The sequence below is a fragment of the Typopeltis vanoorti genome, chromosome 15, assembly GCF_054136105.1.
Source record: "Typopeltis vanoorti isolate ZY-2024b chromosome 15, IOZ_Tvanoo_1.0, whole genome shotgun sequence".
In the NCBI taxonomy this organism is placed as follows: Eukaryota; Metazoa; Arthropoda; class Arachnida; order Uropygi; family Thelyphonidae; genus Typopeltis; species Typopeltis vanoorti.
The window spans coordinates 97,927,440-97,950,099 of NC_143563.1; the positions used below are offsets into that span (position 1 = coordinate 97,927,440).

The 22,660-nt window shown below is 35.1% G+C and overlaps 1 protein-coding gene across 1 annotated transcript in view; it reads left to right on the forward strand.

The window, feature by feature from the left end:
• Positions 1 to 13,329: 13,329 nt before the first annotated feature.
• The window catches only part of LOC150099018 (3-hydroxyisobutyrate dehydrogenase, mitochondrial), an 80,182-nt gene continuing 70,851 nt past the window's right edge, over positions 13,330 to 22,660 (forward strand). The window contains exon 1 of the mRNA XM_090405078.1: positions 13,330 to 13,438. Coding sequence (XP_090261204.1) covers positions 13,339 to 13,438 — 100 coding nt within the window. The 5' untranslated portion in view covers positions 13,330 to 13,338. The remainder of the gene's footprint in view (positions 13,439 to 22,660) is intronic.

Below are 22,660 nucleotides of genomic sequence, written 5' to 3' on the forward strand. Positions count from 1 at the left end.
GTTATTTTAAATTAGTAAGCCTACTTATTGTAATCATGGAAACAATGCTGCATTCTCCTAACTCATAACGGGCTATGAATTTCGTGTTTTTTATGCATGCTTCATAAATTACAACATGAAATCATTAAGTAATGGACGCTATTTTGAAACAAACAGACCTGCTTTCTAACCCTTATTTTTATGTCTTGTTGCCAAGCGGTCATAGAAAGTTGCCTCTGCATTCTTTCAGTACGAACAAGACCACATTTTGTTCATTCGTTTTCTTCATAGATTACAAACTGTTGTGGAACTATGGTGCTAAATAAAATGCCTATTCTTTATTTGGCAAACACATCTGCTGTAACAGTGTAATCTCATTAAAAAAAATCTACTACTGTATAATAAAAACGTGAACAAAATATTGAAAAAGTAAGAGGTTGGCTGTCATTTAGAAGTTGTTACTTTGCCGACATTATTTCTATTGGTGGTGGCATGTTGTGTTGTTTTTATGGCATTATTTCAGTTCCAAATGAGAATTGACATGTTTAACAAGTAAAAGAGTAATATGAGCTAAGAAGCCAACCCACTTCTGAATTACAGTCAACTTCATGGTACTCAGTATGTAGCTCTTTTTTTTTATATATATATATGATTTTTTTTAATGAGATATCGTCCATTATTATTATTGTTACCCGCGCGGTTAGCCTAGTGGCTTTGCGCTTCGCAACCATATGCCTGGGGAAGGAGTGTCCCAGGTTCGATTCCCGTTGTAGACGTGAGGAATTTGAGGATCTTCCTCAGGCATAGCCAAGTTAGCCGGTTTTGGGCGCAGTCAGTAGGGTTTTTTCCGTTTTTGGCGTTTTTCATCCGGCAAACAGGCAAACCGGCCCCATGAACATACGCCTCTACAGTCAAAAATATATCCCCCAGCGGCAGACCAGGCGACGGGTCGGTTGGGAGTAGTACTAACAAGAAGTCGCATCTAAAAGTAACACGCGGACCCTGCATGGGAAGCGGGAATAACGCGTAGTAGAAGAAGAAGTCCATTATTATTATTGTTGTTGTTATTGTTGTTATAAAAATTTGGCCGAGTGGTTAGCTTTCCATTCAATAAGCTGCTGGTTCGAATCCCTCCGTGGGCATGGATGTTTGTGAATGTCTTTAGGTGGGAGATGAATTTCATCGCCTGGTGAGAGACTACCACACCGTTTATTGGAGCTTGAAAGGTTCAATGTTTGGTCTCTAGAGAAGAGTTGTTGGACTATTTAAAAATAAATAAATAAATAGAAAAAATTCTTAATCCATCCACTGTTAGATGAATGTACTATAGAAACCTATCGTGTGTGGTAATCACATAAAAAATAAATAATAGTAAAAAAAAAAAAAGTCCAGGAATATATTTCGGGTTAAAATCGGCTGAATGTTAACCTGAAGGGTTTCTGTGCCATTTTATTTTGCTTTCTTCCACTTCATTCACTCAATGTCCACTTTGGTTCGAATGTGCGAAAATCGACAAGGGTCCCTTAAGTAAAATAAGAAAGAATTCCAAATTTGTTAGAAAACGGTTGGTTATGCCACTTGCACAGATATTTGTGAATGAAGCTGTTCCTTATACGATCCTTAGGATGAAATACTATACTTAGGATGAAATCCTTAGGGAGCATAAACTGCATAATAAACAAAATGATTTGGCCAAATACAAATACAAAGGAAACAGAGTCATTTGACCCAAATGATTATTGTAATTAGAGAAGTCAGTGACTCATTGCAATATATTGACTGAGATCATGCCATGTCTTTTGATTGCTTTGTAACTAGCAATATTTAAAAGTGTCCTTCTCAATGGGTAGAGTTATTTTAGATGGCATCTCCACGTTGTCAAAGATTAAAACGATGTCTCTGCTCTTCTCGTAAATACACTCAAGGCCTTGTTCACACGAGATTAGTACAAAGGAGATAGGGACCCAGTTCTTATTGAATCCTAATTAACGCTTAATTTTATTTCCTAAAATTAAATATAGCAGAATATGATAGAATTACTAATTCGATTCTATTCTGTTCTGACGCATAAATGATGTTAAACACATTGAATGGAGGGAGATGAGGAAGTGGATATACTTATGATATGGGAGGGGTTTATACCTAAAATGATATATCATAATAAAGTAGGAAGTTTTTAAAATTAGTAATCTTTAAAAAAAAAAAAACTTCTAAACACAATAAAATTAATGAAAATATAAATAAATTTATTTCCTGAAAGTTTTAATTAAAAATGTCATGTAGTGCACAAGAGTTTTTTTTATTTTTATTTATTTATTTTTAAGTTATGACACAGCATGGAGGAAGGAGATGAAAAAAGTCTATTGCATATCTGTGTCTGTGACAAAGAAAAATTCTATATTTCTTCATTGAAAACAAAACTGTGGCATCTTAATTACCATGCCAACTATAAGCTTATGAACTGATATAAGTAGATATAAATTCATTTATTTATATAATAATTTGATATAATTATCAATAATGTAATAATAGCTTAAGAATTTTGTGTTTCTATGTTATTATAGAATATCTAGAGAAATTACTGTTATTAAAAGTGAAACAAAAATTAAAACAATCAAATTGATGGAAAAAACCCTACTATGGGTTGGCTTTCTGTGTGTAGCGAATGAATGAGCTTGTTTCTTTTGAGAACTATAGCTAAGAAGAGGACAAACTTAGCCATTTATGAAGTCATTTGAAAATAGACCAACGAAAACAAAGTGTATAACACGTTATACACTTATAACACGTATAACATATTCATCATCTTGCCAGGTTCAGTGAAACAAATAGAAGAATTCATATACAACTCGAAAAGTCATATCAACGCATAAATTTCACTCCTGCACTTGAAAATAAGAGAACTCAATAATTTTCATTCCTAAAGGTCTCAGAAGAGAACAGTCTCATTCATTTAGTCTACAGAAAAAATACCACCTTGCTACTTCTGACTACAACCACTACCCCGCACAAAAGAAGGGTATAATAAAAACGCCGAGCGACAGAGCATAGTACATCTCCATCAAATATAGAGCAGAGAAATCAAGAACTTAAAAGTCTTATCTAAAAATGGATATATGTATAAAGCAGCAAACAATATCTCGTACCTCTTCCTCACTCCAAGGTAACGGCACATATGCAAAAGTACACATATGTGGTATCCTTCCATATTTCAGCAGGTAACAAATAAAATTTCTAAAAATAATACATCGATAACATGATATAAAAGTAGCTTTCATCCCAACCCATTCAAGTTCTCAAGAATTTTACATCCTTCTAATCCACCTCATCCACTCCTTAAAAAACTTTTAAGAGATGGATTAGGTGATTTTATAACAATTTTAGATTTTAATATTTCATATCGGCGCAGTGGTGTAGCTAGGACTTTTGCCGCCAGGGACGATCACTGAGTTTGCCGCCCCTCTCAATACACACCAAAATTACTACAAAAAGTCAAAACGACGTATAGGGAAATAAATTAAAACACTATGTTTGTTTTTGAAGTAAAACTTTAATTTCAAGATTCTAAAATGTTATTTTTCTTGCTTTTCTGTTAGCAAAATCGTCGATGACATTGGCGAAGTATATTTCACAGTAAAAAAAAAAAAAATTCAGCTAACACCTTTTTATTCCCGTAGAGGGAGTAGGCGAGGCCGTTTAGCCAATGTAGGTAATTCTTAATTTTATTTAGAAAAACTCCTCTCACAACTAACAACACTTACAGCAGTTGTGAGGAAAACTCGCAGTAGTATTACAATATTTGGAAATGAGTTCTCGCGACTGTATTTTAGAATTATCTGCAAAAGTTCAAAAAGGTTCAAAGTGCCTCCCGAGGCGGACTTCCCTCCCCCTCTGTCCCCCAGCATTTTATTAACATCGTTTATAAAATGCATTGTGCGAGCGGCATATGGTATGTTGGGCAAATAGGATGATCTGCAGAGATCATCCCGTCATGTCCAACATGTCAACATGTCAGAATGTTGCGTGTCAGAGCACATTAAAAAAGTGGAAAAGAAGAGAAAAAACAAATTGCGAATAAGCTCATACAACCAACGAAAGTCATCCTTTAGTATAGCAGAAAGAAGAAATGTCGTTCACAGAAAAAAAAACTGCTTTGACATAAAATTCAAAGAATTCTGAAATGCATAGCATCTCTGAAGGTATATATATATATATATATATATATATATATATATATATATATATAGATTTAATGATTTTAAAAACCGAGATAACTTATAAAGATTTTAATGAGAATAATACAACTAGTTTAGGCTTATAACAGCCTTCATCAGGTATTCATAAAGGAAGAGAATAGTAATAAACATTGAAGTATCTAAAAAACTGGAAATTACAGGTAAAAATTGCCACACATAATTGATACATAAAAAACGTTGTATTTTTTCAAGTTGTTATAACAGGCGTGCCATTGTTTATTGAAAGTGTGCGTGCAGGCTCACGTGAACGCCAATATTGAATAACTGCAGCATGGCTATCTGGGATGTTATAACTCAAATTGTTGTTTAAGTGGACAGGATTCAGCAGGATTTCCCTTGATTCTACAATTTTTCTCTCAAACTCATCATCACAGCGAAAAATATTTTCTGATCTATCCCAGCAAACGGAGTGGCTTTGTTGATCATCATTAGGATTGTATGAAAAAAGAACATGACTGGATAACACAGCTGCATGTGATCTTTTGTAAGAGATGTCTCTATTATGCTCTTCTATACGTTGTTCAATAGATTTGTTAGTTTGTCCAAAATAAGGGATATTGCAATCGCACCATAATTTATATACACCTGGATATTTTAGGTTGAGATGAGTAGGCTTTGGATGGCTGATTAGAGAACGGATTTTAGGAAGTGTGGTGAAGAACGTCCTGATGTCGTATTTTTTAAGGACTTTAGCTAATTTGTTAGAGACTGTGCTAATCTATGGGATGGAGATGCTACCTTTAAAATTAATAGTTTCTGTTGTGCACTGCCTAGGAGGATCCAGAAGAAATTTCTTAATAGTTTTTTCAGAGTATCCATTTTGTTTAAAGACAAGAGAGAGATGATTTATTTCTTTTTGTAGTTCATCTGGTTCATTCAAGAGAGAGCGTGCTCTGTGTCCTAAGGTAGATATAGTTCCAAGTTTTTGTGGTGGAAAATGATGAAAAAGATAATGCAGATATCTATTGGTATGAGTAGGTTTTCTGGATATAGAGATTTTTAATCTTTCAGAGCATCGTGTAAGCATGACATCCAGGAAAGGTAAAGAGTTATTATTTTCTAGATCAGCAGTAAATTTTATATTAGGATGTTGGACGTTAAGATGATGAAGAAAATCTATGAGAGAGGTATGCCCGTGATTCCAAATAATAAAAATATCATCAACATATCGTTTCCAAACTTTTGGTTTAAATGAGAAGGAAGATATGGCTTTCGTTTCAAAATCTTCAAGGAAGATGTTAGCTAGAACTGGGGACAAAGGATTGCCCATTGCCAGGCCTTGTTTTTGTTGGTAAATGGAGTCCTGATATCTGAAGTAACCAGAATGAATGCAATGTTTTAATAAAGCAAACATTTTTTTGGATAATTTGTCCTTTAGTAATGTAAGTACCTCGTCTGTAGGAACGTTAGTAAATAAAGATATAATGTCAAAACTTGCTAGAATGTCATTTTCATTAATGGGAATATCTTTTAGATGAGAAGCAAAATCTGTGGTGTTTTTGATGAAAGATGAAGATTTATTGGAGAAACACTTGAGGTACTTTGCTAGATATTTGGAAAGTTTATACGTAGGTGAATCAATTCCTTCCACAATTGGGCGAAGAGGGATGTTTTCTTTATGTATCTTGGGAGCTCCATAGATGTGTGGGATAAGAGGATGTAGAGAGCGTAAAGAGAGGCGAACATTATGAGAAAGTTCACTCGTAGTCTTTAACAAGTTGTTTGTGTGGTTTTGTAATTCTCTTGTAGGATCTTCCTGAAGAATTGAATATGTCGAATTATCTTCAAGTAATTGAAGCATTTTGTTGTGGTAATCTTCAGAGTTGAGGATGACCGTGGAATTACCTTTATCTGCAGGTAAAATAATAATAATGTTACTGTTCTTTTTAAGATTTTTAGGGCTTGTCTTTCAACCAGAGAAATATTATCTGTTGGAGGTTTAGCATTATTGATAATGAAAATCGATTCAATACGAAGAAATTTCGTCAAATTATTAGGAATGAGTGAACTTGCCTTTTCTATTTTTGTAAGAAGAGATTCTTTAGGGATAAATTTTGGTGTGGGAATGAAATTGAGACCTTTGCTAAGAATATCCGTTTTCGCATCAGTTAAAATATGAGAAGGTTCACTACAACTTTTTCAGAATTAATACGACCAGATCTGTTTTGTATCCTTTTTAGATTATTAAATTTCCTGATAAGAGTATACAGTACTTATTATTGTTTTGTATTCGCGTGGCTTGTGCTTCACTGTTAATGATAAAATCATGTAAGTTATCATTATCCATAATTTCTTCAAGTTTTTCAGTTAAAGATCTTTTAGTGCTGAACAAAAAAGCTAAACAACGTTTTGCGTCTGAAATTCTTTCGCTGAGGAGATTCATCTTAGCTTTACGATAAATTCTTTTAGCGCGTTCCGTTGTTATCTTTTCTTGAAAAGAGATGAAATTAGGAAAATTGTATGGAAGTTACAACGTTTGAGGAATAATAACCTGTTTATTTTCAGTCCTGTTTTCTTCAATGTTTTTTTAAAATTCCTTTAAATGCGGGATGCGGAAACGGATATTATTATTATTATTATTATTATTATTATTATTCCTGATACCTCCAAGGAGTCCGAAGACTCATCGTGGGAGGACATCTACAACTGTCTCTGCACCTAACCTCTACTACGAATCATCTCTATCAACGCCATCTGCCGCCCACCTCCAACACCACCACAACTAGTAATTTTTGTCTGTAAATTGCGTGTGTTCTGAAGGGCCGATTTGTATGTATGCGGGATGAAAAACCCGAGTTTCCGGGAGAAAAAACCCTGCTACCTCCGTATGAGATCGGCTAACTCACCTTCGATTGAAATCGACCAGATAAAGATTCCTCCCGTCGCGACGAGAATCGAACTTAGGCCTATTCCAATCGAAGGGCGCAATGTACCGTCGTTCTTCCAATTGCGCTACGGAGGCGCTTTAATATTCAAAATATTCTTAGCAAAGGTCTCAATTGTGTCTTCCTTTATGAATACCTGATGAAGGCTGTTATAAGCCGAAACTAGTTGTATTATTCTCATTAAAATCTTTATAAGTTATCTCGGTTTATTTAAGTCATTAAATCTATTTAAAAAAATATATATATTCAACGATGATATCATCATTATCATACGTATCAAGGATTTAGGCCTAGCATGGCCTGTTCCGGCCTTAGAAGTCATCGTTGAATCGTTTAAGAGGACGTCCTGGTTTTCTTTTTCCTAATGGCTTGTACTTTAAGGCTTGTTTTGGTAATCTTTCTGTTTTCATTCTTTGAACGTGTTCCATCCATTTATGTTTATATTTTTTAATTTTTTCTATTACTGGTTCTTGGTTTAATTCTTTCATAATATCTTCGTTTCTTTTGTGATCAAATAGGGTATACTTTGCAGTTTTTCTCATAAACTTCATTTCTGCTGTTGTTAATCTTTGTTTGTCTTTTTGTTTTATTGTCCAGATTTCGCTCCCATACACTAAGACCGGTAAGGCTAATGTAGTGTGTACTTTTAGCCTGGTTTGTTTTTGAACTAGGTTTGGTTTAAATATAGAGTTAATTACACCTTATTTTTAAATATTTTGCAATTTTTAACTTTATATCTTTTTCATTTTCATATGTGATCATACATCCTAGGTAGTTAAATGAATTCACCTGTTCTAAGATCTTGTTATTTATTACTATTTTAGTTCTTGCTGGATCTTGTCCTTTAAAGGCCATAGTTTTTGATTTTTCTGTTGATATTATCATACCATAATCTTTGGATATCTCATTTAGATTTAAAATAGCTTTCTGTAAGTTATCTTCAGAATTTGTAATTATTATTTGGTCGTCGGCAAAGAGGAGAGTGTTTAAGTTTACTGTAGGAGAAAGTTTAATTCCTTGATGTAAATTTTTATTCCATTTTATTATTATTTCATTTAAGTAGATATTAAAATGAGTTGCTGAGAGGGGACATCCCTGTCGGACCCCTTGGTTTATCTCTCTCGTATATGATAGCTCGTGATTTAATCTTATTTGTATTTGATTATTTTCATATATACTTGTGATAGCTTTTAGGATATTATTTGGTATTTGTCTTTCTTTTAATATGTTAAATAATATGTTTCTTTTAACTTTGTCAAATGCTTTTTCAAAGTCAATAAATGCAATATGTGTTTCCAAATTATATTCTCTTCTTTTCTCTACTATTAATTTTAGGCAAAAGGCTGGGTCTATACATGATCGTCCTTTTCTAAATCCATTCTGTACCTCTAGAATAAAGTTTTCGGAATACTTCATTAGTTTGTTATTTAAGATTCTGCCATATATTTTGTAACAGGAATTTACTATACTGATACCTCTATAGTTTTTAGGGTCATCTCTATTACCTTTCTTAAAGATAGGAATCAAAATTGCTTTTTTTTACATTCTATTTGGGGGGGATACCAGTTGAGTAAATTTTATTTAAAAATAATAAGAGTCTTCCTTTGAATCTTGTTCCTGCGTATTTATATAGTTCTGAACCTAGCTTATCTTCTCCAGGTGATTTTCCGTTTCTTGTTTCTTTCAGGCTGATTTCTAATTCTTCTTCAGTTATTTCCTTTTCATTTTCGTTAATTGTTTGCCAGTTGTCTTTTTTAAAATATTTGTCTGTCTGCAGTTCTGTGTAGTAATTTAGAAATTCTTCTAATTTCAATTCGGTGTTTAATTTTATGTTTTCTTTGGTATCTGCATTTAGATGTTTCAAAATCTTATATACATTGGGTCTTATTTTATATAAATCATGTTCTAAATTAGAAACAAATTTATTCCATGATTCTCTATGTCTTTTTCTGACTTCTCTTTTAGCTATGGCTCTTATTCTTTTATATTATATTTCATCTTCTAATCTTTTACTGCTTAACCATTTGTGATAGGCTTCTTTTTTCTTTTTAATTATTTCTTTGATTGTATCATCCCAGATCTTCAGTTTTATGTAGAAAGTATGTAGAAAGTTTTTGTATGTAGAAAGTTTTTGCCTTTAATGCATAGCATCATACATCTCCGCAAGGGGATATGCTTTGCATTAGGGGAAAATACTAAGGAAAGTGATCGGCGCTTACACCACCTTTACCACGAGTTGCCTCAGACTTGAATTATGTTCATGCGCAAACTTGACTTACTTGTCTGTTTGCTTACTTGGAAAAAAGGATTAAAACCTAGCTTATGAAATGACTTGTAATCTTTATAATCTTTAACTAACATATATAGGGTGTCTCAAAAAAATATATACACACTTCAACAGCTGATAACTCACTTAATTTTCGTTATTTTGCAGGTTTAACGGATTTGAAATAATGGCTGAAACCAGACTAAGCTTTGAGGAAAGAAAATTTATCCTAAAATGCTACTGAACGTAGTGGAAGTGCAAAGACAGTTTAGAAGAGAATTTCAACGAGATCCACCTACGAGACTTACTATCACTCGAATTAGAGATATATTTGAAGAAGATAGAACTGTTCAAAATGTCCATATAAGCAACGTTCAGGAAGACCACAAACAGCTACGAGGCCCGCAACAGAAGAAAGGTTGATTGATATGTATTGTCAAAGTTCAAGAAAATCTGTGCGACAAGCGTCTCGTGAGATAGGAGTATCTAAATCATGTGTCCATCGTATGTTGAAGCGCAGTTATTGGAAAAGTTACATTCCAAGAAAAGTACATGCTCTCAACGAAGATGATCCGGATAGGAGGATGCAGTTTTATGAGTGGTACTACTTTGAAAAGTGTGAAGAGGACGCACAATTTCCAAGACGATTTGTGTAGAGTGATGAAGCCACATTTAAATTAAATGGGTCAATTAACCGGCACAGTTGCACTTACTGGGCACCTGAGAATCCGCATGTTATGGAAGAACATCATGTAAATTTATGGAGTGATGGTGTAGTGCTGCCTATTCAACTTACGGATTAATTGGACCATTCTTTTTCAGTGGTATTATAACTGGTGCCAATTACAGTACTTGAATTTGTTTCATGAAGCTGTCTTGCCATATTCAAGAGGACTTTGGTATGAGGACTTTTATTTTCAACAAGATGGGGCACCCTCACACTACCATCGAGATGTGAGGACCTATCTTGATGAAACTCTACCCAACAGATGGATTGGAAGAAGAGGTTCTGTAGAATACCCCTTTGTTCATCAGACCTCACGCCAATAGACTTCTTCTTATGGGATTTATCAAGGATAAAGTTTACACTTCAAAACTGGCAATAGTCGACGACTTTAAAGCAGCAATCGAAAGAGCATGCGCCCAGCTACAAGACGAAATGATTCTCAGTGTTTTGCAATTCCATTGCTGCACGTTATTAGCGTTGCCTGGACCAGGACGGTCATCAGTTTTGAATACAGACATTGAGGGATGAAAAGTATATTTATGTAGTGTACTTTATAATGTGAAAGTTAACTGTATTATAATAAATACCAACTTTGTGATCATTCAAAGTGTGTATATATTTTTTGAGACACCCTGCATATATACAGCAGTGGCGGCCGGTGAAAATTTTAAGTGGAGGTGCTGCATATACAAAATAAAATAAAAAAAATTCTTTTTTTCCCTAATCAGTAACCAATTTAGTAATAAATAAATTTACATATTAAATATTTTATTGAAATATTTAACATGCAATGTTAAATATTTTATATAACATTACATGAAACGGGTGAAATATTTTATTAAAAATATTTCGCCATCACCACGAACAAACACCAATAATAAAAGTTTCGTATCTCACAGAAATAACGAGCGCAAGCATACGATACACTGCCCAAAAAGCAGTGTCAAGTGTAAACGAATATCGCGAGTCTACCTGCAATTGGCGCGATCATTCTCGCACTGCGTTAGATCGCAGTGTATTTGTTTCGTGTAACCACCCGAAATTGAATTGAACCACCCGAAGTTATATTTTTTCATAATTGAAAAAATATAATTCTTTTCATATTTTCAACATTCACACTCGTCATTATTCAGTCTTGTATCTATCACAAATAAATAATTATATGTTATTTTATAATTATATGTTATTTTAACAAAATAAAATATGATTTGCAAAAAATAGTTCACCCTTTCGTATCTCACAGAAATAACGCACACAAGCATACTATACACTGTACTCTGCCCAAAGAGCAGTATCCGATTCACTAGTTACGTGCAATGAGAAGCGCAAACGAATATCGGCCAGTCTGGCTGTAATTAGTTCAATGTGATAATATGAACGCTGCGTTAGATCGCTTTGTATTTGTTTCGTAATCTAAAGCGTTAATCGAACAATTCCAATTATTAACTATTCAATCAATGTCGAAACATAAGGTATAACCTTTAACATGTTGTATTGCATTTATATAGTGTTGTAAGCATTGTTATTATTTATAAACACAAACAAAATTTATTTTTTTCATTTTTTCCTTGGGGGTGCTGAGTGTCGCAGTGCTTATGTACGGGCCGCCACTGATATGCAGTATATATATACACAGGAAGACTCTTTCCCCCTGGCGCCTACCGCGCCCAAACCCCCGAGTTCTGGGCTGGTAAGCCGGTTCTTCTCCTTCAATTCTGATGACTCGAGACGTGAAAGAACAATGTGACGACAATGTGTTTGTCTCATGAAGGCAAACACATTGTTTGACGTTTCGAAACAATGAAGACAAAAAACGTGACATAAAAACGTTTAAAATTTCGACTTATCTTTATATATATATATATATATATATAGAATAGCTACATATATTATATATTTTTTTTCAACCGGTTTTGCTGGCAAGTATAATGTTTTTCTGCCTGAAACTCCTGCTTTTAAACATCGTAACTTAGAAAAATTGACTATATCAATTCAGATGATGCTAATTCAGATACTACAGTCATAGTTTCGGGTAGGATCATAACATTACAGCAGCAGCTGTCTGCCATACTATCGTAACTTAAAACATCATCGGTATCCACGAACCAAACTACCTGTAAGTAATAACAGTTGGGACTAGACCTACAGCCTATCAGTGTCCAAAAGTTAGGACTAATAGTAATACATGGTTCCTTCAGGCCCTTATGGCCCAAAATCTTCCAGACTGACTTTTGTAACGATAATTTTATTCCTCCGTAGCGCAATTGGAAGAACGACGGTACATTGCGCCCTTCGATTGGAATAGGCCTAAGTTCGATTCTCGTCGCGACGGGAGGAATCTTTATTTGGTCGATTTCAATCGATGGTGAGTTAGCCGATCTCATACGGAGGTAGCAGGGTTTTTTCTCCCGGAAACTCGGGTTTTTCATCCCGCATACATACAAATCGGCCCTTCAGAACACACGCAATTTACAGACAAAAATTACTAGTTGTGGTGGTGTTGGAGGTGGGCGGTAGATGGCGTTGATTCGTAGTAGAGGTAAGGTGTGAGACAGTTGAAGATGTCCTCCCGCGATGAGTCTTCGGACTCCTTGGAGGTATCAGGAATAATAATAATAATTTTAGTACAAGGGAGAAGTCTTATTCCTAAATTTATATTTTTTTTTGGGTAAATTGTGTTGTTCTCCTAGCTGTTCTACCTTTAGCTGTATGAGAAACTCGAGTTTCCTGGAGGGGAAACCCTTCTACTGCTGCATGAGATCGACTAACTCGCATTCAGTTGAAAAGTCGTGATAAAGGTTCTTCACCTACCAGACGGGATTCGAACTCGGGCTTTCCAACCAAGAGTTTCGTGTCAACGGACCGAGCTACGGAGGGTATAGTTTAGATTAAAGGAGCTTTCTTGTTCCTTTTTTTCCCAGATAAAATGCGTTAAGGGATTTTGTTTATTTAATTATTTACTACTATATTACATTTTACTTTGGGACGCGATTGTCCAGACTTTGTGTATTCATTTGTAGTATCTTATCTGACGAAAAATGTGTTGTTATAGCAGAATAAAAACGAAATATGAGTTTGGATAACTTATGTATGGTACTTTTTTCCACACTCATGTTTCTTTCTTTCTTTCTTTTTATATCTTTGTTTTTATAATACTAATTTGAAATGTTACGTTTAAAATATTTGCATTTTTTACACAATGTGTGAGGGGGCGCTCTTATCAATATGGCGAGTTTAGCGAAAACGGTGCCGTCGATTTCAAATTGTTTCCGAAAAAGTTGTAAGCAGCTTTTTGTACAGTTTGCATCTTCAAAATGCTTTTCAGGTATGAAATAAGTAGAGAATAAGTTCTGTAAAAATGTGGTATTAAGGGGTAGTTAATATTAGTTTGCAGTTTCAGTACCGTTAGTAAAGCGTGTATAGTCTATGAAGCCATGTGACTAGTATGCTTAATGTCACACGCAGTAGTTTTATATTTTATTTCATAATCGTTTAGTTTGTATGTTCATTCATATAGTTTTGAACCTAACATGGAAAATGAAAAGTTTTTCTGTAGCCCTGATTTTTCATAATCTTTTATGCTAGGAGGAGAAGTATAAGTACTGTATACGAAAGAAAAAAAAAAAGGAAAGTAAGCACAAAAATACGGCATATCATATACTTTTACACCAGATGTTCTATTTTATCCGCATCCCCCTTTTCTCATAAACCCTTCCCCTAAAAAACAGATTATATTTTCATCCCCCTTTTTCATCTTTTTCCCACCCTACAAAAAAAACGCTCCTCCCACCCTCGAAAATAATATATTATTATCTGAGACCTCGATGAGCCTTAGGAGGCCGTAAATTACCTAACCCAGCTATCATACTTTCCCATAAATTCATTTACACTAGATGCACTCACTATTCCTAAGGGTAAATTATTCCACTCACTCACTGCTCTCTGGGTAAATTATCACTCACTACTCCTAAGGGTAAATTATTCCACTCACTCACTGCTCTCTGGGAGAAAAACCTAGCTCTTACTCCTTTCTTGACTGAAAACAACCTTAACTTCCATGGATGCCCCTATGTTCTCTCCTTGCCTTCCATATAATGAAAAATTTCATCATTTGAAATGCTATAACACCCATTCAAAAGTTTATAGACCTCTATCATATCATCCCTCTTTCTTCTGTTAACCAGAGTCTGCAATCCACATACTCACAATTTGCCCTCATAATCTAAATCCCATAATCCGAATATAATCTTTGTAACTCTTCTTTGCACCCTTTCCACAGCTTCTTTATCCCCTTGGAACCTGGGAGACCAAATCTGTGCACGATAATCCAGGTGTGGTCTTATCAAAGCCTTATAAAGAGGCAAAATTACTTCATTATACTTACATGTCAAGGTTCGCTTCAACATAGCAATTATCCTCTGAGGTGTATTTGAAACTTTTGCTATGTGACCTTTGAACTTTAAATTCTTATCCACCAATACACCAAGATCCCTTGCCTCTTCAGTTTCTCGTAGTATAACCCTGCTAATATGATATGCTGCTGGAACTCTAATCACGCCAAAGTGCATAACTTTACACTTACTAACATTAAACTGACAGCCATTTCATTACATTTAAGAATATATAAATAATCAATAAATAAAACAATTTATATGTTTGTATGATTACATTACATTTGAATGAAGTGAATTAATGTGATCCTGTAGTATACAAACATGCATTATTGCACATTTATGGAGGTGGAAAAGGAAGGTTATAAAGAGATCTGTTCATAAAAAGAAAAAAAAAACTAATAATTGAAGAGAATTTATATATTTAATTGGTACAACAAATTGCACGTTCTCATAATTGATCATCATCATCGTTTGAAAGGAGAGTCCTTGTTGCTATAGCAAGTCCAGTCCACCAGGCCTATCTTCCCTTTTTCCCTTTTCCTTAATAAACTTTAATAAACTGAAAGAAGTTATTTAAAAAAAAAGAAGAAAGAAAGAAAATATTTTTCCCCTGTTATATTCCCTTCTGCTATATTTACTACCGTTTACCTGTGTCTCCATATGTCTTTAGGAATTTCATTTTCTTTCATATAATTATTTTCTTCAATACTTGGCTCTTTTATTTCATGCAAGATTTCTTTATTTATTTTTCCTCTTCAATTTACTCCTAGTGTAATACCCGCCAATAGCACATTTCAAATGCTTCAATTTTTTTCCGGTCTTCTGCTGTAACAGTTCAAATCTCACAACCATATAAGAATACACTCCACACAAATAATTTCCTTATATCTCTGTACTAATCAATGCATACTTTCTTTAATATTTCTTTCTACCATAGCAATTCTTTATATTTCTAACTTAGACCTTACATCTTTGGTTCTGATCTTTTCACAATTATTTTGATTTATGCTGCAATTCATACTGAGTCCATATTCAAGTAATACATTTTTCATCCTCAGTATTACCTGTTTTCATCCTACTCATTCTCAGCTAATAAAGCTATGTCACCAGCAAAATGTATTATACATATAATAATAATATACATAATAAATAAATATACATATCATATGTATATGTACTCAACATACATTTACTCCCTCTTCCTTTCTTTTACTTCCATTCTCTATCTACAGACAAAAGCAGAAAGGGTGATAGTGTACAGCTGTGTCTTAACACCTTCCTTTATTTCTGCAGGTGCTTCATTTTCTGATTGGCATACAATTTATTTATTAGTTTTCTCTCCCTACAGTTAATTACATTATTTTTTCAGTAAAGAAAAAAGCTTGTTTCATTATATGTTATCAAATGCCGTTTTTCTCCAAAATTATAAAGACAATGTATGTAGATTTATTTACTTCCCTTCCATCTATTATAGTGCTTAAGGCTAGAACTGCTTCTCCAGTTCTCTTCCAACCCTGAAAGAAGTCAGTTTAGATGGTATCTAAACTGACATTCATCTAAATAACATTGTTTTTTATTTGGTTCTATGCTTCACTATATTTAGCATAATCTTTGAATCATGATTGAATAAGATAAGATTAGTTTTTAATCATTCTTAAACAGTTTTGCGTCTCCCTTTTGGATACTGTTACTGCCAAATTCTTGTAGAAATCATTCACTTCCTTCCCTCCTCATTCATAGACTGAGTTAAGTGGACAGAGTCTCAATTTTTCAACTAATAGGCTATTGTTTAAATTTCAATGTGCATGAATGTCTGAATATCTTTAGGTGGTTGGTCTTTATGGCAGGATTTCCAGGTTATCCAACCCAGTTTACCCATGGTACTTAATGAATAATAGTTCCACATTTCATGTATATATTATATAAAAAACCCGGGTTTCTTGAAATTAATTCTCCCACATTGCCTACCCCCCCCCTTCAACACCATAACAGCAGAAGTATGCACACCGCAGAAAGAAGACAGGCAACAACATCTAAGAAAAGGTATGTGCATACTAAGAAAAGGTATATGTATGTGCTACATATATTTGTCTCTAAAATACACCTGCAATGCCCTAAGAATTCTTGAGTAAAAAGCTAATGACATTAAAAAAAGGGGCACTCCTAAACAAAAGCAGGCAAAATAGTAAAAATAATAGTTTTTAAGAGGAATAACATGGGAGTTTTCCCAGAAAAATACCTATATATTTTTTCATATTTTACTTAGTATATTCACTTTATGCTCACAACGACGACAGTACGTTGTGCCCTTCGATTAGAAAAGGCCCAAGTTCAATTCTCGTCATGATGGGAGGAATCTTTATATGGACTTTTTCAGTTGAAGGCGAGTTAGCCGATCTCATATGGAGGTAGCATGGTTTTTCATCCCGCATACAGACAAATCAGCCCTTCAGAACACACGCAATTTACAGACAAAAAAATACTAGCTGTGGGTGGTGGTGGTTGTGGGCAGTAGATGGCATTGATGTAGGTGATTGGTAGTAGAGGTTCTGTGTAGCAGTGGAGACAGAGAGTTGTACAGTAGGTGTCCTCCCACGATGATCTTCAGACTCCTTGGAGGTGTCATGAATAATAATAATAATACAGACAGATAATAATTATTATTAAAATAATAATTATTATCTGTCTGTATTTACGTATATCAGCGTTTCTGTTTCCCATAGTTATATTAGTCGTGTATTACTCTTGGAGCACGACCTCTGCATACTACCGTCCTAGGAGAAATTATATAGAAAATCAGCTATAGAAAAACTTTTCATTTTCTCCTTGCATGATAGTTTAAATTCCTTGTCACAACCAAGTATCTTCGAAACTTATGTGATTCTCTGACAGGAATGTTAATCCTGTCAGAGAATTAACATTCCTGGTGTATTATGACTGTCAGTTGTCTGTGTTCTTCTGATCTCCTTGCCTGTTTCATGGATGAAAAACACAAGTTTCCTGGTGTGTGTGTGTGTGGCGGGGGGGGGGGGGGAATCATGCTACTTTTATGAGTGGCTAACTTGCCTGCAGTTGAAAAGCTATGATGAAGGCTCTTTGTGTTCTAGATGGGATTATTGGTATAGGTATACAAAATGCACTGCTTTCTGATAACTAACGATGGCATTACTTGCATGGTAGTGCATTGTGGAGCACGGGAAACCCGATGCAGATAAGAAAATGGTATCAAGCTTAAAACAAATTATGACATCAAAAATGCCACACAACACATCATACAAAATACATAACAATAATAGTACTACTGTAGTGCAGTTTGAATAATGATGAAAAACCCGAGTTTGATTCTCATTGGTATAAGAGAAATCCTTGTGGGCTGTTCCAGTTGAAGGTGAATTAGTTGATCTCATACTGAGATTGGGCTTTCTCTCCTGGAGACTTGTTTTAGCACCATGTGTACAGATAGATTGGTCAGAGTACACACACAAAATTTATAGATACAGAAACAATTAATGGAGAATGGAGGATTGTAGATCCTCCATATATCTTCATGGGGGGGTAGATGTCATGGATAGAGGAATGAGTAGTGTAGACAGTGGGTTATATAGAATGGAGTGCCCTTCAGCACTCAATCCCTAGACTCCTTGGGTTATTATTATTATGTGACACTTGGAGGTGTCACATAATAAAACAAAATACATAATAATAATGCAAATCAAACACAAATGAGCAAATGACACCTGTAACATCTCACTGAAAGACAGAAAAAATAACTAATGCAGAAAACACTTCAAGATACTTTTTTTGGTTCTGAGACATGTCAAGTGTCAAGAGAATTCAGAGTGTAAACATAACAGAAATAGCCAAAGAGTAAGGAAAACTTCCAACTGAGAAATACCAGCAGTACCCTTGACATCAAGAGGAATCTTAACATGAACATTAATAGCAAGAAGTATAAAAACGCATACCAAAAACAAATACCTCTGGCTTGCATCTATCAAAAACTAATATGATCTTTAAAATGAATGAAACTAACACATGACCATCCTTATGGAAACAAAAGCAGCTATCAACCAAAAAAAGTCATTAATTGAAAACATGTGCAAAAGCATGCACTGTCATCTCTAGCTTGTGGCCCCCTTCAGAAAAAAAAAATTCATCAACCTAAATAGACACATGAAAAGTAAACACAAAAATATTCTGTCTTACACTAGATCTATCCATACCTAAGGTGGACACTCTGCTCTAATCAGGGAATTATGTTGGAGGCTTAATGGATTTTTTACAACACTCAAAAAGAATTAAAATAGAATTTAATACTTCCTATATTTCGTCCTAGTCACTAGGACATCTACAGGGATTACAAAAACATTTAACGTAACATGCACACACAAATCTTACAATACTAAGCCCAACCACGTGGGTGACACTAAAGTCCTATCTAGGTGGAGCGCCCTCTAAGGGCGGTAGTAGGTGGCCTGGAATGTAAAGTGGGACCTCTGGTGATGAGTGTTTCCTAAATCTTCAGAAGCTTAATGCAACCGTATTTATTAAGATTTGGTTGGTTTCTGAGAGCTGCTGCTGCTGCTTCTAAGAAAAGTCTCTCTTTCTTGAATTTGCTGTGGTGGAGCATGGTGGTTTTCTTCCATGATACTCTGTGGGTGGTGTCCAAACACAACTATGGCCATTCAGGCTTGGCTGACCATGTTTTGAACACCACCCACAGAGTATCATGGAAGAAAACCACCATGCTCCACCACAGCAAATTCAAGAAAGAGAGACTTTTCTTAGAAGCAGCAGCAGCTCTCAGAAACCAACCAAATCTTAATAAATACGGTTGCATTAAGCTTCGGAAGATTTGGGAAACACTCATCACCAGAGGTCCCATCTTACATTCCAGGCCACCTACTACTGCCCTTAGAGGGCGCTCCACCTAGATAGGACTTTAGTGTCACCCACGTGGTTGGGCTTAGTATTGTAAGATTTGTGTGTGCATGTTACGTTAATTGTTTTTGTAATTCCCATAGATGTCCTAATGACTAGGACGAAATATAGGAAGTATTAAATTCTATTTTAATTCTTTTTGATTGTTGTAAAAAATCCAGTAAGCCTCCAACATGATCTCCTCACAGCACTTAAGCCTCTACACACGAATTCTAATCAGGGAAAATGACCCATATTGTCTTTTTCTGGGCAGTTGCTAGATATGTGGAATTTGAAATTCTCTGTCAAGAAAAGGTTTATATTGGACTATAAAGCTTCCCTTACTACTTGAACTTCTATAGTATTTATGACCTTGGGAGGCAGCTTGGAGCAGTGCTATAGCTTAAGAAGCTACAAAGAAACAATGCCAGTAGTGCACAGGAAGTGATCAGAGATTGTTTGAGAGCAGCAATATCAGACTGCATACCCATGGTTAGGAGGTTAAACAAAGTGGAGATTAAGTGAATGAGCAGTGATATAAAGCAAGAACTTCAAAAAAAAAAAAAATGGAAGGAATATAAATAAAAGGTGATCAACATACAAGCAGTATAGAGTGCAAGCAGAAAGGGTTACTAGTATGGTAAGAAAAGCCAAATCAGATTGAGAGAAAACCAACTAAGCAGGCCAAAGTAAATCCAAAAGATTTTTTTTTTGCTATGTAGCAAGTAAGAGGAAGCAAGATTATGGACAGATAACTTTGATCAGTGTTGATGGCAGGAAGGGTGACAGAAGCAGAAGAAATAGTTAAGTTGCTGAGTGATGACCTCTCAAGAGTGTATTATTCAGGTGGAGATCAGTTAATAATGTGACAGAAACTGATGATAGAATCGAGGTAGAGAAACATGAGATACTCGGTATGTTGAGTCCCATAGCTATATGGCATGTCAGGCCATGTGCTATGCAAATGTGCAAGAGAATTGCCAGTGACTCCAATGAAGTTGTGTAATCTCAGTCTTTGCCCTGGCAAGATTCCAAGGGAGTGGAAAGAGGGGTATGATAATTCCATTACATAAAGGTGGCTCCAAGACAAAAGTAGCAAATTACAGACCAATTAATATCTGAAGAGTGTTGGTTAAAGGTAAAATCCAACAATAGGCAGATGAAAATATGATACTCTATGGTTGGCAGTATGGCTTTTTAAAAGGAAATTCCTGCCTTAGTAATTTACTCACATTTTATAAGAATAACAGCAGAATTAGATAATGATAATGGCTATACCATGTCAAATGGTATAGCCATTTGACATGGTATAGCCATTATCATTAACAAAGGCATTTGACAGAATACTGCCTGGAAAACTATTACAAAAGTTGGAGCAAATGGGAATGAAATGAATTTGGTGGCATTGATGGGGGACAGAGGGTGGCTGACACACAGCAGTATATGGTGAAGTGGAATCTAGGAAAATGAGGATGACTAGTGGAGTGCTTCAGGGCACTAGGGCTACTGTTCTTTAATTTTTATGTTAATGATATAGAGAATGATTTAAAAGTGGGGAAATATTCAATTGTTTGCTGATGATGCAAAACTGGGAAAGACAATAGTTGATAAAGGTGATGTTCATATCCTTCAGGATGATTTAAATAAATTGGTGGTGAACGATATTGGTTGTCAATTTAATGTTGCAAAATGTAAGGTTATGCACGTCTGGTTGAAGAGATTACATATTGTGTATGACATTGATGGTACTGAATGGTTGGAAATTGATAAGTCCACCATTTTCCCCCTCCCAAGTCTTCTCAGAGACTTGAGGATAATGGCGGACAGAGAGTTGAAGTTCAGAGAGCACATTGCAAAAGTTTGCAAAGGGTTATTTGACTGTTGAAAAATCTTTACTTGTTGGGGAAGTTATTACTCCTCTTTATAAGGCTGTGACTACTCTGCATAGATTTGGTCACCTCTTTCTCTGGGATCATGAGGATTCAGAGATGGGTGACCAAACTGGTGACAGGTCTATGGATTGCTTTCTATGAGGATAGTTGAAAGCATATGGGTTGCAAAGTTCAGTTGATATGCAGAAAATGGGATGTGATAGAATCTTATAAATTATTGAAAGGATACTATAAGATTGACAAAATTAATTTTTCAAAGCATGATGAATAGAGAGGGGGGGGGGTCTCTCTGGAAGTGGTATAAGTGTAAGGGTGTGCAGATGATTTTTTCTTGTAGAGTAGTGAATGAGAAGAATGGATTGTCAGAAGTAATTGCAAATACCTGATGTATTTGCATATTTCAAATACATGAAGAATATAAAGAACAAGCCAGGAGAGTGACTTAGTTAGTAAGGAAAACAAAAGTAGAGCATGAGCAGAAATTGGCAAATCAGACTAAGAAAAACCCTAGAGAGTTTTTTTAGATATGTGGCAAGTAGAAGGAAGAATGATCATGGAAAGATGAAGTTAAGGGATGAAAGTGGTAGAATGGTAACTGCTGCAGAAGACATTGTTGAGGTATTCAGTGATCAATTTATAAGTGTGTTTCATCCTGATCAGGGTGGAATCATGAGGAACTTAAGTGTAGAGGACATAGGAGAGTATAGCTTAATTGTGAGTGAGCAGGACGTATTTGAGGAAATAAATAATCTTGATGTCAAAAAGGCGATAAGATTTGATGAAATATCACCATGCATCTTAAGAGAATGTTCCAGGGAACTAGCAGTAGCATTGGCATGCCTGTTTAACAAGAGTTTTGTAACAGCACAGGTTCCAAGGGAGTGGAAGGAGGGAAAAATTGTTCCACTACATAAAAGTGGTGATAAGGCTGTAGCTTCACATTATAGACCGGTCTGTATATCTGGAGTTGTGGTGAAGGTCCTGGAGAGATTGTTGAGGAGTAGGATACAGAAATGGGTTGATAACAGCAGTATTCTCTGTGGTTATTGGCATGGATTTGTTAAGGGGAGATCATGTTTCACTAACTTATGTACTATAACAAGGTGACAAATACCTTGGACAGAGGCAATGCATATACAGTGGTGTACTTGGATTTTGCAAAGGCTTTGATAGACTGCCACATGACAAGCTCTTATTAAATTGAAAGAGATGGGATTGGATAACAGACTTCTGTATTGGATCAGTGACTGGCTGTCAGATAAGTACCAGAAAGATTTATATGGGGGTGCAGTATCTCAAAATAGAAAGGTCACCAGTGGTCAGTTTTGGGACCATTGTTGT